Genomic DNA, 12,696 nt, shown 5'->3' on the forward strand with positions numbered 1-12,696 from the left:
ACCTCTTTCCCACCCTGGCAACCTCTGATCCCCTCCAGCATGGCTTTGGTACAAGGGTAAAAACCCGGGCTGGTGGTCTCATATGTCAGAAACTTTGGGTTAAGCATTTTCCAGAAGTGGACCTCCCTTCGCAGGACTGGGGTAAAAAGAGTTTTTCACCCCTGCTTCTTTTCCCCTGTCCTTTGCACACCTCTGCCACCTGAGGGATTAAGGAACTCCTCTCCTCTCAAGGGCCCCAAAGGTAAGGCCAGGGGTGGGGTTAGAGACTTTAATTTCCAGATATATTGAGCAAAAAAATATAACCCCAAAAGCAGCAACTCTTTTTCCTAAGGGGAGAATCTGCACGACATGTAGGGAAAGGGACATAAAGGCAAGGGGATAGAGGACTTTGGGGTGCATCCCCAACTTCCCCCACTAATAAACACAATTTGCCCTCTGCGTTGTCAATGTGGGGATGGTCCTGATCTATATGATTTGAGAGGCCGCGGGCTCTGCTGTTATTCCTTGAATGAGAGCCTGTCCATGCCTCTCGGGAGGGGCTGTCTGGAGGAAGGAGGGGTGTCTGCCCACTACTTCTACAGTATTTTCTGGCCAGTCCCTGCCCCTCATTTTAGAAGCTCTCTGATTGGCATGAGGGAAGGCATCCATGATGTCCGAGAAGGAGTCTATGCCTCTGTGGCTCGTGCTGAGGTGAAGACCACGCTTTTCCGGTTTCCTAGCCTCTTCTTCCTGGAAGGGGGAATAGTTCATGGAAATGACTAGTGTCCTAGGTGAAACAGATTAGAGGTGGAATAGAGTGCTTTTCCGTAGAAAAGAAAGGACCGAAGGAATGGAAAGTAGGACCTCACCGAATCTTTCTAGCGATGAAATAAGCAGCCAGCAGAAGGCAGAGACAGCAGACCAAGATTCCCACTCCTAGACTCAGCATTTCGCCTGGGAGGAAGGTGGAAAGTGTCATTCATTCTAGAACTCCCATAGATACTGAGCCTTTCCCTCCCTCTTTGTGGAGCATGCCTCCCTCTCTTCATACCTGGGTGGGGCCGGCTTACCTGTGGTATACACGGATCCCACTGTAAGGGAAGAAGACTTGGGTCAGTGTGACCTGAGCTCCCCATCCCAGTGGGGAACAGTACTCTACCTCTATTCCCCGGGGAGATCACCTGGCACTCAGGGGTAGAAGCGTTCCCAGTCTAAGCAAGTCCTAGAAACCGCTTCCCCTCCTATCCTTCCTTTTGTTCCCAGGGACTCCCTAGTTCTTGGCACGGAGTCCCCCAGTTTCCCATCTCCTTTCCAAGCCCTGTATAGTCACCTTGGATGAAAGAAGTAAAGACTGTCCGCTGATTGAGAGGCTGGGGGGCTCGGTAGTTCCGTACCAGGGGCCTTGAGGGCTCCTCTTCTGTGGAGAACAATGTCTCCTGAAGCTCTTCCAGCTGAGGAGCAGAAGAATGGGATTAGGGGAGAAGTATCACTCACTTTGGGGAGTGGGAGAGGGTCTGAGGTTACCACTAGGTCTCTGCTGCCTCACCTCTTTTTTTTTTTTTTAACGTTTATTATTGAGAGAGCGTGAGCAGGGGAGCAGCAGAGGGAGAGGGAGACACAGACTCTGAAGCAGGCTCCAGGCTCTGAGCTGTCAGCACAGAGCCCGACGCGGGGCTCAAACTCACAAACCGCAAGATCATGACCTGAGCTGAAGTTGGACACTTAAACCGACTGAGCCACCCAGGCGCCCCCTGCCTCACCTCTTCACCACTCACCTGTCCCATGGAAATCTGAGCCTTTCGGTTGAATACTGTCCAGAGCACACTCTGGTAGCAGGGTGGGGTGGTGAGTGAGCCGTTGTAGCGGAAGAACTGGTCCAGTCGCTGGGGGAGCAGCTCTCCCACGTTGAAGGGAGGCACTGAGGTTTTCTGATCTGGAGGAGAACAGGCTAGGGCTGCTCTTCCCCTCGCTGGCCCCCAGCTTACCTAGATAGGGCTCCCAGAGGTGACACCCCCTGGTTCCTAACTCACTGTCATCCCAGGCCTTGCTGGCCTTTTTGGGGAAGTGTCCCTGAAGTCTAATCTCACAGGCTCACCTTTATTCCTAATTTCATGCAAGTGAGTCAGAATGTGTTCATAAGCTGGATTCTTAGTCTCACCCACCTGAAAAGGGAGAGTTTGGAATAGGTCCACATTTGGAGTAAGACGTTCACACACAGAACAAATGGTCACAGTGGGTTGCTGACTAGCCTAGGGAGGGAGAGCAACAAACATGGGCAGAATAGGACTGAGGGGTGCAGAGGGAGTGGAGAGAGCCCTGGGGGAGACTGAGGGCCACTCACCTCAATGAGAATGCCCAAGACAGCCAGGCCCTGAGGCATTAGAGCGGCCTCACTCAAGCTGCCATAGGAATCTGAATCATAATGTACAATGTGGAGCTGAGAGGGGGGGGAAAGGGAATTAAATCACTTAATGTTTCTCCACTACCCCTTCCTAAAGGTTTTGACCCTAGCCGCCACTGCCACCACCACCACCACCACCACCACCTCCGGTATGCCCTAAAACTTTCCCACAAAGGTTGGCCTTATCCCCCAAGTATGACTTTTCCCAGTTTCCAGATCCTTCCTTTCCTGGGAGCTGACCATGCCTGTCCCTGTGTCCTAGCCCAAGCTTTGTTCCCCAGTACCTCTGCAGCTGTGGCTTCACTGTTGATCTGGTGCTCTGATCCCCCCAGGGATCCTGTCTCACCCCAGTGCAGGTGGAGCTGGGCAGCTACATATTTTCGGGGAAATCCCTCCAGATACATGGTAGGGGGTAGAGAGAGTTGCACTGTGAGGAAAAGAGAGAAGGTCAGGGTTGGTGGAGGAATGTGGACACATTCCCATTGCCACTGCTCCTTGGGAGACTTGGCCAGCCTTTTCTGCCTCCGCCCCCCAGTAGCACCCAGTTCTGCTTTTCTAGCATATCCCCCTTTTCATGGGGGGATGTCTCCCTTTTTCAGTGAGGATCCAATTCATGCTATGATACCAATCCATCCTTAGAGCTTGAATGTAGACATTCACTCCCCACCCTTGATGAGGCTGTAGGAGTCTCATCACCATTGTCACATCTCCAAATTTATAGATGAAGCCTTCTAAGAATTTGGAAGTTAGAATGCATCTTTCTCCTGACTCCTAAGATTGGAACTGGAGTTTACACCTCCTTGGAGCCTGGGTTTTTACCTGTGTGGCCATTATTGTGCAGGTCCAAGGGCTCAGTGCCAGGCTGGTCATATCCATGGGGCTGCAGAGTGGGCAGCTCAGGGTCAAAAGTCACACTGTCTGTCTGGATATTGATGGGGGACTGGGCATTGCTTCCACACTCAGGGTAAGAGGCTGGCCAATGGTCTTGACCATGTGGGCCTGGTGGGGATTACCAGAGACATTTGTCCTGCTCTCCAAGCCCCAGCCACCCTTCTGGAACCCTCCCCTACCAACCCAGGCAACCTAGCCAGTTGTGCAAGGCTAGGTGAGGCAGGGGTCCCTGCTAGACTTGAGGCTGCAGAATGCTTCCCCTGCCCCCAGGCTGTGATGACTCCCCAGCTCTCCTGATAGGTGGAGAGCAGAGGCTTTTACTTACCAGCAGTTTGGGGACCAGAAAGCTGAATGGGAGGAAAAGGGGGTGGATGGAAAGCCTGCGTGCCTGGAGAGGTGGGGCTAGAGAGCAGAAACAGGATGGCCCGGAAAATAAACTGATCCTCATAAGAGCAAGTCTCCGTGGGGGCCCCTAATAAGTGGGGATACCATTCTTTCGGTTGACTTCCCACAATTCATTTCTTGCTCTCACACTGGACCTTGCATTTGACTCTGGAATTCAGTCCTTAGTCAGAAGTTCAAAGGGATGAAATCCACCTCCACCAGGGTCACAAACTATGCTGCCAGCCTCTTCCTCACCCCTGACCTCAGGCTCTGTCCCAATTTCGGATGCAGGTAGGATCAATGAGGTCGGAAAGACAGCCAGGAAGTAAATTGGCAGCTAGGCTCAGTGTTCCTTTCCCTACCCGGTTTCCCAGCCTTTCTGAATCAGGAGGTACAGGATCCGGCAGTTAGAATCGGGTCCCGGAGTCCGACCGGGAAAACAAGGGCCGGGAGTGGAGGTGGGGGCTCGGGAGGGAGGAGCTGGGCTGAGAAACTAAAGGGAACGAACTCCCCACACACTCGACATAAGTCTTCCTGGCAGGTGAAGAGGTCCCAGTGTGAAAGGGGTGGCGGTGGGCTTTGGGCTCTGCTCTCACCCTCATATGTCCAGTGCTGACCTGCAAGGCAGAGAAAGCGGGGCTGCAGACAGCTCAGCCGGGGCCGCGTCCTCCCCGCTCCCCTCCCTCCCCACCTCCCGCCGATCTTTCTCCGCCCTCCGCCCGGAGCACTTCCCAGAGGAAGCCCTGAAACCCGACACCTCGGTGGAAAGGTCGGGGGGCCTATTTAAAATCACCAGCCGGGCTGTAAGGGTGCGTGCTGAGTGCAGGGAGAGGAGAAACACGTAGATCGAGCCCAGAGCCTAAAATTAACCTGGACCCGAATGGGCACCCTGCCCCCACCCTCACTTTTCTGAGCCTGGGCCAAGCCAGTCCCACGCTTATTAGATTGGGGTGAGGTGAGGGTGTGGACAGAGGACTTGGAGGCAAGGGACTAGAACAAGGGGAGGGGAAAAAAGGTTGCAGTTGTTTGAGGTGGGGGGGTGCTGCTACTGAGGGGAGAAGGGACATTATTCATTTGCTTTGAAGCATTGCACACGTTGAGGCCCTTGGCTGTGAAATAACATTCAAGTTCTTCCTTTGGTCCCGGTAGCTCTGAAGGAAACTTTCCCCATTGCCAGGAGCCTCTGCTCCCTAGATCCCTAGATGGCTAGCTAGGGAAGGCAGGAGTCAGGGCAGGGTCCAGGCCACACTGAGGATGGTGGGTGGGCACAGGCAGCCAGGCTGGCAGAGACAGACTGAAAACGAAGCATTGTATGTGGAAAAGAGAGCTGCCAGCTGGGTCACATGCCAGGCTCTCGTGCAATCCTGTCTCAGGCTGAAAGGCTGGGGGTCTGATGGTCCAGCCTCACCCAGGACCAAACTGCTTCAAGGGGAGAGGGAAGGCCTTCCTTTCAGGTTTTCTCTGCATTATTCAAATTGCTACTTCAAATTCAAACTCTGGAAAAAAATTCTAAATTCCTTCCTCTCTCTCTCTTATCCCCTTAAATTCTTCAGACTTCTGAGATATCCTTGATCTCATCCTTGGGCTCTCATTCTGGCCCATCCCTTGGTTCAGACAACTCCGAAAAGCAGCCCAAGGAAGGGCGGAAAGCAACGTCTCACCAGCTCCTTGGGACACTCAGACAACTTGAATTCCCTGGTTCTGTGCTGGGCCGGTAACCTTGCCCTTCCCCTCCCACCAAATCCTCAACTTGCTAATTCTTCACCTCTTTTTCCTTTTCCCTATTTTTTTCTTTCCCTCAGATGCACTTTCCAACCCTCCTTTTGGCTGGCTCCTCACCCCGTCACCCTCCCTGCATTTCCCTTCTGCTCTCTAGACACTTCCCTCCCCCGCCCTTGCTCTTCCAAGGGATCTTAATTACACACCTACTATGTCCTGGATACTGAGGTGGGCATACATAGCATAGGCATATGGCAAAGCAAACACAAAAATGAGGGGTAGGGGTCCTGAGGACACTCTTGGAAGCACCTAGGCCCGTTCTCCCAAAAGTCCTCTCATCTCCTGGGAGCATCTGAAAGTCCTTTGCAAACTGTAAAGGGCCAACAGCCTTTATTATTGCTACTGCTTTCAGGGAGAAACTGGGAAACCAGTCGCCCCATAGAATCAGGAGGGGACATTGGCCAAGAGGTTCATAGTTGGGGATAAGCATCTGAGTTAATGAGGAAGTGTAGAGATATGCCCCCAACCCCCATCAGTCCTTTATCTTTTCACTCTCTGCCTCCTTGGCTCCCTAATTGGGGGAGTTCTGAAATAGATGAGGCCAGGAGGGTTGCCTGGGACTAGGGCAGCGGGGCAAAGAGCTCCGGAGAGAATCCGTAGCCTGTAAGGAGATTCCCGCAATGTGTGTATACATTCTGCTCCCCAGCTAGCTCCCCAACCCTCCCCCCCATCCCCACTAACTGCAGGGCTGTACAGGCAAAGGGGGGAGATGGAAAGTGCCCTTCTCCCCACTCCTCTCGCTTCCCCCCATCCCGAGCCTATTATACTAGCCCCTTAGGCTTCCTTTTACATTTCTTCCCTTCCCCCATTAAGCGAGCCTGGTGGCACGTGGACACCAGCACAGACAGACACACAGACATCCAGATGTACCTACCCCCATCTGCAGCCAGGATCCAAATCACCTCCAGCAGGAGAGTGAAGAACAACATGGTATCCCCAGAAGAAGCAGGTACTGGGAGTTTGGGGACTAGAGGGCTAGGGTTGGCAGAGAAAGGTGGGGGGGAGGAGGGAGAGAGAGGTAGAAAGAGAGAGAGAGAGAGAGAGAGAGAGAGAGAGAGAGAGAGAGAGAAAGGGAGAGGGAGGAAGGGAGGGAGAAGGAAGTGGGGAGGGACAGAGAGAGAGAGGAGTTTCTTGGAGCTGAGCTGGATGTATTTATCTCTTTTTTGCTTGCGTTCTCTGGGTCTCTGTGGGCTTCCAGGGGATTTGGTTTTCAGTAGGGTACCGCAGGGTTTTGGGTCCCCAGGACAAATCTCTCGCCGCCTCTCTTTTTTAAATCTACCTCTACAGTCTTCACTCCACTTGCAGGCCAGCGACTTCACAATTGCCTCCCGCTTTTAAGGTGGCTCTGGACGGGTGTACGTGGTGGGGGGGGTGCTGCCGGGTTGCTGGCGAACAGCTCCTTAAATAGCCGATTAGGCATGCAGGATGGCCCTGCTCGGAGCTGGAGCGGGTAGTGGCTTCACGGGAGCCCTGGCCCTGGCTCAGGAGCCCAGCTGGGGTGAGCTCTTCCTTCCTCTGCTCTTCTTATGGGCACTGTCCAGATAGGTGTCCCCTGGAGTGGGCTGGGGCTTGGAAGGAGGGCTTGGGGGTCCAATCCAGCCCCCTCAGGGGGACCCTGGGTTCTCATTTCCCATCCCATCTGGCTTCTCAAGGAGCGACTCCCTGGGAGGCATAGGGCAGAGGGTGGGAAGACCTGTTCCCAGTCCCCTGCAGAATTTGAGCTGAGTCCAGAGTTTGGAGATAGGTGACCAGAAGGAGTTGGGGACTCAGGGTGCAGGTGGAGGGTAGGAAGTCAAGGGCTAAAACCTGACTTGTGGAAAATAAAGAAGAGAAGTGAGGCAAGAGAACTTGTTTGGAGCGATCTCTTTCTCTTGTGCCTGTCACCACCCCCTTCCCACGGTGAGGCCTGGGTCCACGTGCCTGTGTGGCCGGGTGGGAGGGGGGTGGTTTTGTTTGCTGTATAAAGCCCATTTGTGTGCCCAGCGGGGGAGGGGCTGCAGCAGCACCATGGAGAGACAGCGGCTCCAACTGCCAGACCCAGCCACCTCCCTCCCCAGGGAGCCCAGATCTAGGACGGCTTTTGTCATTGAAGAGGACACTGACCCCTGGCAGGGAGGCCAGGGCAGGAGGAGAGGTGGGGAGACCTCAGAAACAATCATTACCACCCTAAAAAAAAAAAAAAAAAAAAAAAAAAAAAAGACTCCAGAGAAAGGGAGGGGAGGGAGCAGAGAGAAACCATGTGATCTAGTTGGAAGAGGGGCCCAGGGTCTTCCCTCCAGCCCAACAAAGGGCTGTGGCAGGACTTGTGGGACTGAGTGAAATCTGCCACAGGGGAGCTGGATGAGTAGAGCACAGAGGCTGCTGGGTCTCAGGAATGTGGGCTGGTGCTTGTTTCCTCATGGGACTGGAAATCCCGATTGGAATGTACATCCTAAATCCCTCATTAGAGAATGTGAACGCACAGATAATTTCGAGCCAGACACTCACACCTCTTTCTCCTCCATGCCCTTCACCAGAGTCCCCAGCTCTGAGGATGCACCCATTTGAACTCCCTCTGCTTTCATCGCTCCTGCCAAGGAGCAAGAAAAAGCCAAAACAAAGGGAGCAGGAACTAAATAAGGGAGCAGGATAAGAGCCAAACGATCAGAATAATGCATGTGCTGGATCATCAGTGCCTGCTGAGGCAGGAGCCACGTGCCTTTCCGTCCCCTGTGATTGATCTGCAAAGCAAAACTGTTTTGCAGATGTCATTTCCTTTGAATTTTCTCATCACCCTCAATTATTTTTCCCTCAAAGGAGCGTTTTATGTTTTGAAGTTCCCCCAAAGCCCCACTCATTTCCTCTAAGAAGAAGAAAAAGCGTAAAGTATAAACTAGACTTCCTGGGAATCAAGATAGTTAACATAGAGGAACAGAAAAAAGAAGAAAAGCAGAGACATCTACTGCATGGTAGGAAAGAACAGGCCTAGACAGAATGACCTCTGCCAGGACAGAGTTCCCTTCCAGCGTGATTCAGCCTCCCAAGGCTGATAGTGTGTCTTGCCCTGCGCCACCTCCTGGTTGTCTTATGAATTTTTTTTATTAAAAGCATTTTTTTACATCTTTATATTTTGAGAGAGAGCATGCGAGCAGAGCAGGGGTAGAGAGAGAGGGGGACAGAGAATCTGAAGTGCGCTCGAGCTGGCAGCAACGAGCCTGACGCGGGGCTCGAACTCATGAACCCTGAGATCATGCCCTGAGCCAAAGTCGGACACTTAACTGACTGAGCCATCCAGGTGCCCCTCATTTAAAAATTTTTAATTTAAAATGGGTGTGTGATTGCTTCAGGGAAGTGTTTCACTGCTTGGGGGGATTTGGGATTTTGCCTACAGAAATAAACATTGTTTCACAAAAACGTCTTAGTCCCAAATCAGCACCTTCCGACTTGAGTGAGCAGCCTTTCCAGGCTCTTGTTTTCTAGGCAAACACCATCCTCCAAGGACTTGCCTTTATTTTGATCTTTGGCTGTACTATGGATATTTCTGTTGTCACTAAGCTAATTTGGAGTCAAGAGGACCCTTATGTTAAAACAAAACAAAATCCACCCCACCCCGCATTCCCTTCACCTCAGTAGCTACTAAACTCTGACACCTTTGTTTAATTCCCACTTCTCTCTCCAGCTCATTCCTCACCCCGGGAAGCGGTGGGGTGGGCTAAATCTAACGCATGCCACTGCCTTCTGGCGCCATCTCCTGTCCTTTCAAGTGCAGCGAAATGTAAACAGGTCAGAGAATCAAGTGTCCAAGCGTGGTGACTTTTTGGTTTGTTTTTTCTTAAAAGGTCCTTTAAATTTTATTCTTTTTTAAATTTAAATAATCTCTACACCCCACTTGGTCTCAAATTTATGACCCCCGAAATCAAGAGTCGCATGCTTTCCTGACCTGAGATAGCCAGGTGCCCCATTAAGAGGTCCTTTTAAAAAGGATATTTAGGGGTGCCTAAGCGGCTCAGTTGGTCGAGCTCTCTCTCTCTCTCCCACTGCCCCTCTTCCTCATGCTCTCTATAAATAAATTAAATAAATAAATACATACATACATAAAAAGGACATTTGGACATTTAAAATCCACAAATGTCCTAAATAGTCTAAAATACCTTACAGTTCAATGTGGGAGGGAGACAGATCAAAAGGAAAAGAGAATGACCAACCCAGGAACTTAGTCAAGCATACAGGTGATAACTAATTACCAAGAAGAGAGAATCAATAAGGAGACAGAATTAGATGGAATTCGGTTTTCTAAAAGAGGAAGCAACCTTGTACCATGAAGTAATGTAGACCCAGAGGTATTCTAATTTGACAATCACATTTATTATCACACGCTTGTCTCCTAACATATTAGTGCTTTCAAGAATTAAAGTCAAAGTGAAAAAACAAAAAGGAATTAGAGTCAAAGTAATTTGGGGGAGGGTTGATCAGAACTCTGGATCATTTTCTTAGTTTTCCAGTTTACACTGCATGACAAATGCACTATGAGACTATTGTAAACGGAAGACAGGTAAGTTTGTAGTCTCAAATCTCACAACTGTAATGAAAAAGGAGTAATTTTGTGTCCTGTGTTGATTCCATGCCCACATCACTGCCTGGTATTTGCTGACCAAATGAATAATCTAGTCATTGGAACATTTGTTTACTTTCTTTCTGTCTTTGGTAGTCACAGAATTTTAGACCAGAAGGGTTCTCAGGCATCATTCCAACTCCCTTGTTATATCCTGTGAAGACAGAGTTTCCAGGGGTTTAGGGATTCTCTCATGGTTAGACACAGCAGCTAAGCTGAACCAGAGCAAGGGCACAGGCCCCATTGGACTTTCTGTAATGCCACTGGTCCTCAAACCTCAGTGTACATCAGAATCACCTGGAAAGCTTGGTGAGAAATAAAGATTTCTGGGCCTCCCTCCCATAGTTTCTGATTCTGTGGGTCTAGAGTATGTCCAGAGAATTGCATTTACAGCAGGTCCTCAGGTGATGCTGGTGGTCTGAGGCACCACACTTGAGAATCAATACCCTATACCAACTGGAGGAGGGGAGGTAGTAGGGGGTTCGCCATTCTTTGTAGGGATTCCAGCCATCTGGCATTGTTATTTGCATTCAACTTTACAGAGATGAGCCACAATAGCTTCACTAGTTTACAGTTATGTATTGAGGACTTCTAGATGCTAGGCACCCTACCACACCCTAGAAATAAAGAGTTAACAAGAGGCACCTGGGTGGCTCAGTTGGTTGAGCAACCAACTTTCGACTTTGGCTCAGGTCATGATCCCAGGGTTGTGGGATTGAGCCCTGCATTGGGCTCTATGCTGAGCATGGAGCCTGCTTGAGATGCTCTCTCTCTTCCCCACTGCCCCTCTCCCCTGCTCATGCTCACTTGCGCTCTCTCTCAAAAAAATGAACAGGAGGTAATCTCTGCCCTCAAGAACCTCACAATCTCTCTTTTTAATGTTTTTATTTATTTTTGAGACAGAGAGAGACAGAGCATGAGCAGGGGAGGGGCAGAGAGAGAGGGAGACACAGAATCTGAAGCAGGCTCCAGGCTCTGAACTGACAGTGGGGTTCGAACTCACAAACCGCAAGATCATGACCTGAGCTGAAGTCAGAAGCCCAACCGACTGAGCGACCCAGGTGCCCCTGAAAGCTGCAAGTCATTTCTAAGGCAGCATTTGCAAAAGTGAAATGCAGCTATTTTTGAGCTCATAGATCCTGCATTCTTTCTATTGTTCCACTATCCAACATACTTGTTATATCAGGTATTACATATATTTTAATTAAGTAACACTCTCACAGGTTGTTTATAAATCCATGCACATTGGTAAAAATTGACTTTTTTGCTCTTTTTTAAAAAATAAAAAGGAAATAGTTACTTGGAGTTGCCTCTAGAAGGTAGAGAAAATCAGATCGTAGCAATGGCTTGTCACTTTTCCTCTTAATTATTATTTTTTAATTGTACAAGTAATATCTGATGGGTTTAGGGAAAAGATTCAAAAAATAACATCACTTAAAAATTTCGTCAGAGAAAATCGTGTTAACATTCTAATACCTTACAAATTAAAAAAAATTTTTTTTCTTTTGTTTGAGAGAGATAGAGAGCGATCGAAAGAGGAGCAGAGAGAGAGAAAGACAGAATCTCAAGCAGGCTCCGAGATGTCAGCACAGAGCTGGATATGGGGCTCAAACTCACTAAACACGAGATTATGACCTGAGCTAAAATTAAGAGTCAGACACTATTTACTTCCTTCCTTCCTTCCTTCCTTCCTTCCTTCCTTCCTTCCTTCCTTCCTTCCTTCCTTCTTTTTCTGAGGCATTTGCTGCTTTACTAGATGGCTTGTTCCTTTCTTGAGTTACAAAAAGAATGAGACCAAATAAGAACTCCTACATTTTAGGCGTACCTGGGTGGCTCAGTCGGTTGAACGTCCAACTTTGGCTCAGGTCATGATCTCACAGTTTGTGAGTTTGAGCCCCGCATCGGGCTCTGTGCTGACAGCTCAAAGCCTGGAGCCTGCTTCAGATTCTGTGTCTCCCTCTCTCTCTGCCCCTCCTATTCGCATGCTCTGTCTCTCTTTGTCTCAAAAATAAATAAAAATGTAAAAAAAAAAATTTAAATAAAAAAAAGAACTCCTACATTTTAAATTATTGAACACATATAAAACCCAGCATATATTCATATTCACTAGAGCCTCAAAGTATTATGACTATCAGAAAGTTCTCTAATTACAATTTAGATTCACTCTCTCCCTACTAATATTATATTTATCAATATTCTAACTAAGCAGAATATAGTGACCTCACATTTGTTTCTAGAGATACTCTAAGCACCAGATATAGTTGGATATTCTAATAGTGAAATGTTTATACTTCCCAAGGAACCCAGTCAGATAAAGAAGTTCACTAGAAGCTCCCTCTCCCCTTCCCTGTCATCAATTTATTTTTTTTCAATATATGAAATTTATTGTCAAATTGGTTTCCATACAACATCCAGTGCTCATCCCAAAAGGTGCCCTCCTCAATGCCCATCACCCACCCTTCCCTCCCTCCCACCGCCGCCCCCCCCCCGTCATCAATTTAAACAGCATAGTATTGTATGTATAGAATTGTATAGAAATAGTATTGTATAGAAATAACCTAATATATTTAACCAACCCTCTGCCTTTGGACTGTTAGGTTCCCCCCCCCCCCCCAGTTTTTATCTGTAACAACACTTCAATGAGAATATCCTTGTTCATACGCATTTACAC

General features: G+C 49.2%; 1 protein-coding gene across 6 annotated transcripts; it reads right to left on the minus strand.

The window, feature by feature from the left end:
- Positions 1 to 254: 254 nt before the first annotated feature.
- CA14 (carbonic anhydrase 14) lies at positions 255 to 7,063 on the minus strand. Of its 6 annotated transcripts, XM_058715928.1 has the most exons (12): positions 6,714 to 7,063; positions 6,309 to 6,409; positions 4,252 to 4,272; positions 3,200 to 3,379; positions 2,665 to 2,807; positions 2,321 to 2,416; positions 2,075 to 2,228; positions 1,755 to 1,912; positions 1,310 to 1,430; positions 1,050 to 1,070; positions 849 to 933; positions 255 to 729 (listed from the first exon to the last, which is right to left on the minus strand). In XM_058715928.1, exons 2-12 carry the CDS (start codon positions 6,361 to 6,363, stop codon positions 666 to 668), a joined length of 1,098 nt encoding a protein of 365 aa, XP_058571911.1. In that variant the 5' UTR covers positions 6,364 to 6,409; positions 6,714 to 7,063; the 3' UTR covers positions 255 to 665. The 6 variants fall into 6 exon arrangements, 5 of the variants coding, with proteins under 5 accessions (XP_058571911.1, XP_058571913.1, XP_058571910.1 ...); XR_009257736.1 differs by having other exon boundaries at positions 2,142 to 2,228; positions 6,309 to 7,063; XM_058715930.1 differs by having other exon boundaries at positions 2,075 to 2,141; positions 6,309 to 7,063.
- Between the last annotated feature and the right edge of the window lie 5,633 nt (positions 7,064 to 12,696).

Source organism: Neofelis nebulosa, chromosome 2 (assembly GCF_028018385.1).
Source record: "Neofelis nebulosa isolate mNeoNeb1 chromosome 2, mNeoNeb1.pri, whole genome shotgun sequence".
Classification (NCBI taxonomy): domain Eukaryota; kingdom Metazoa; phylum Chordata; class Mammalia; order Carnivora; family Felidae; genus Neofelis; species Neofelis nebulosa.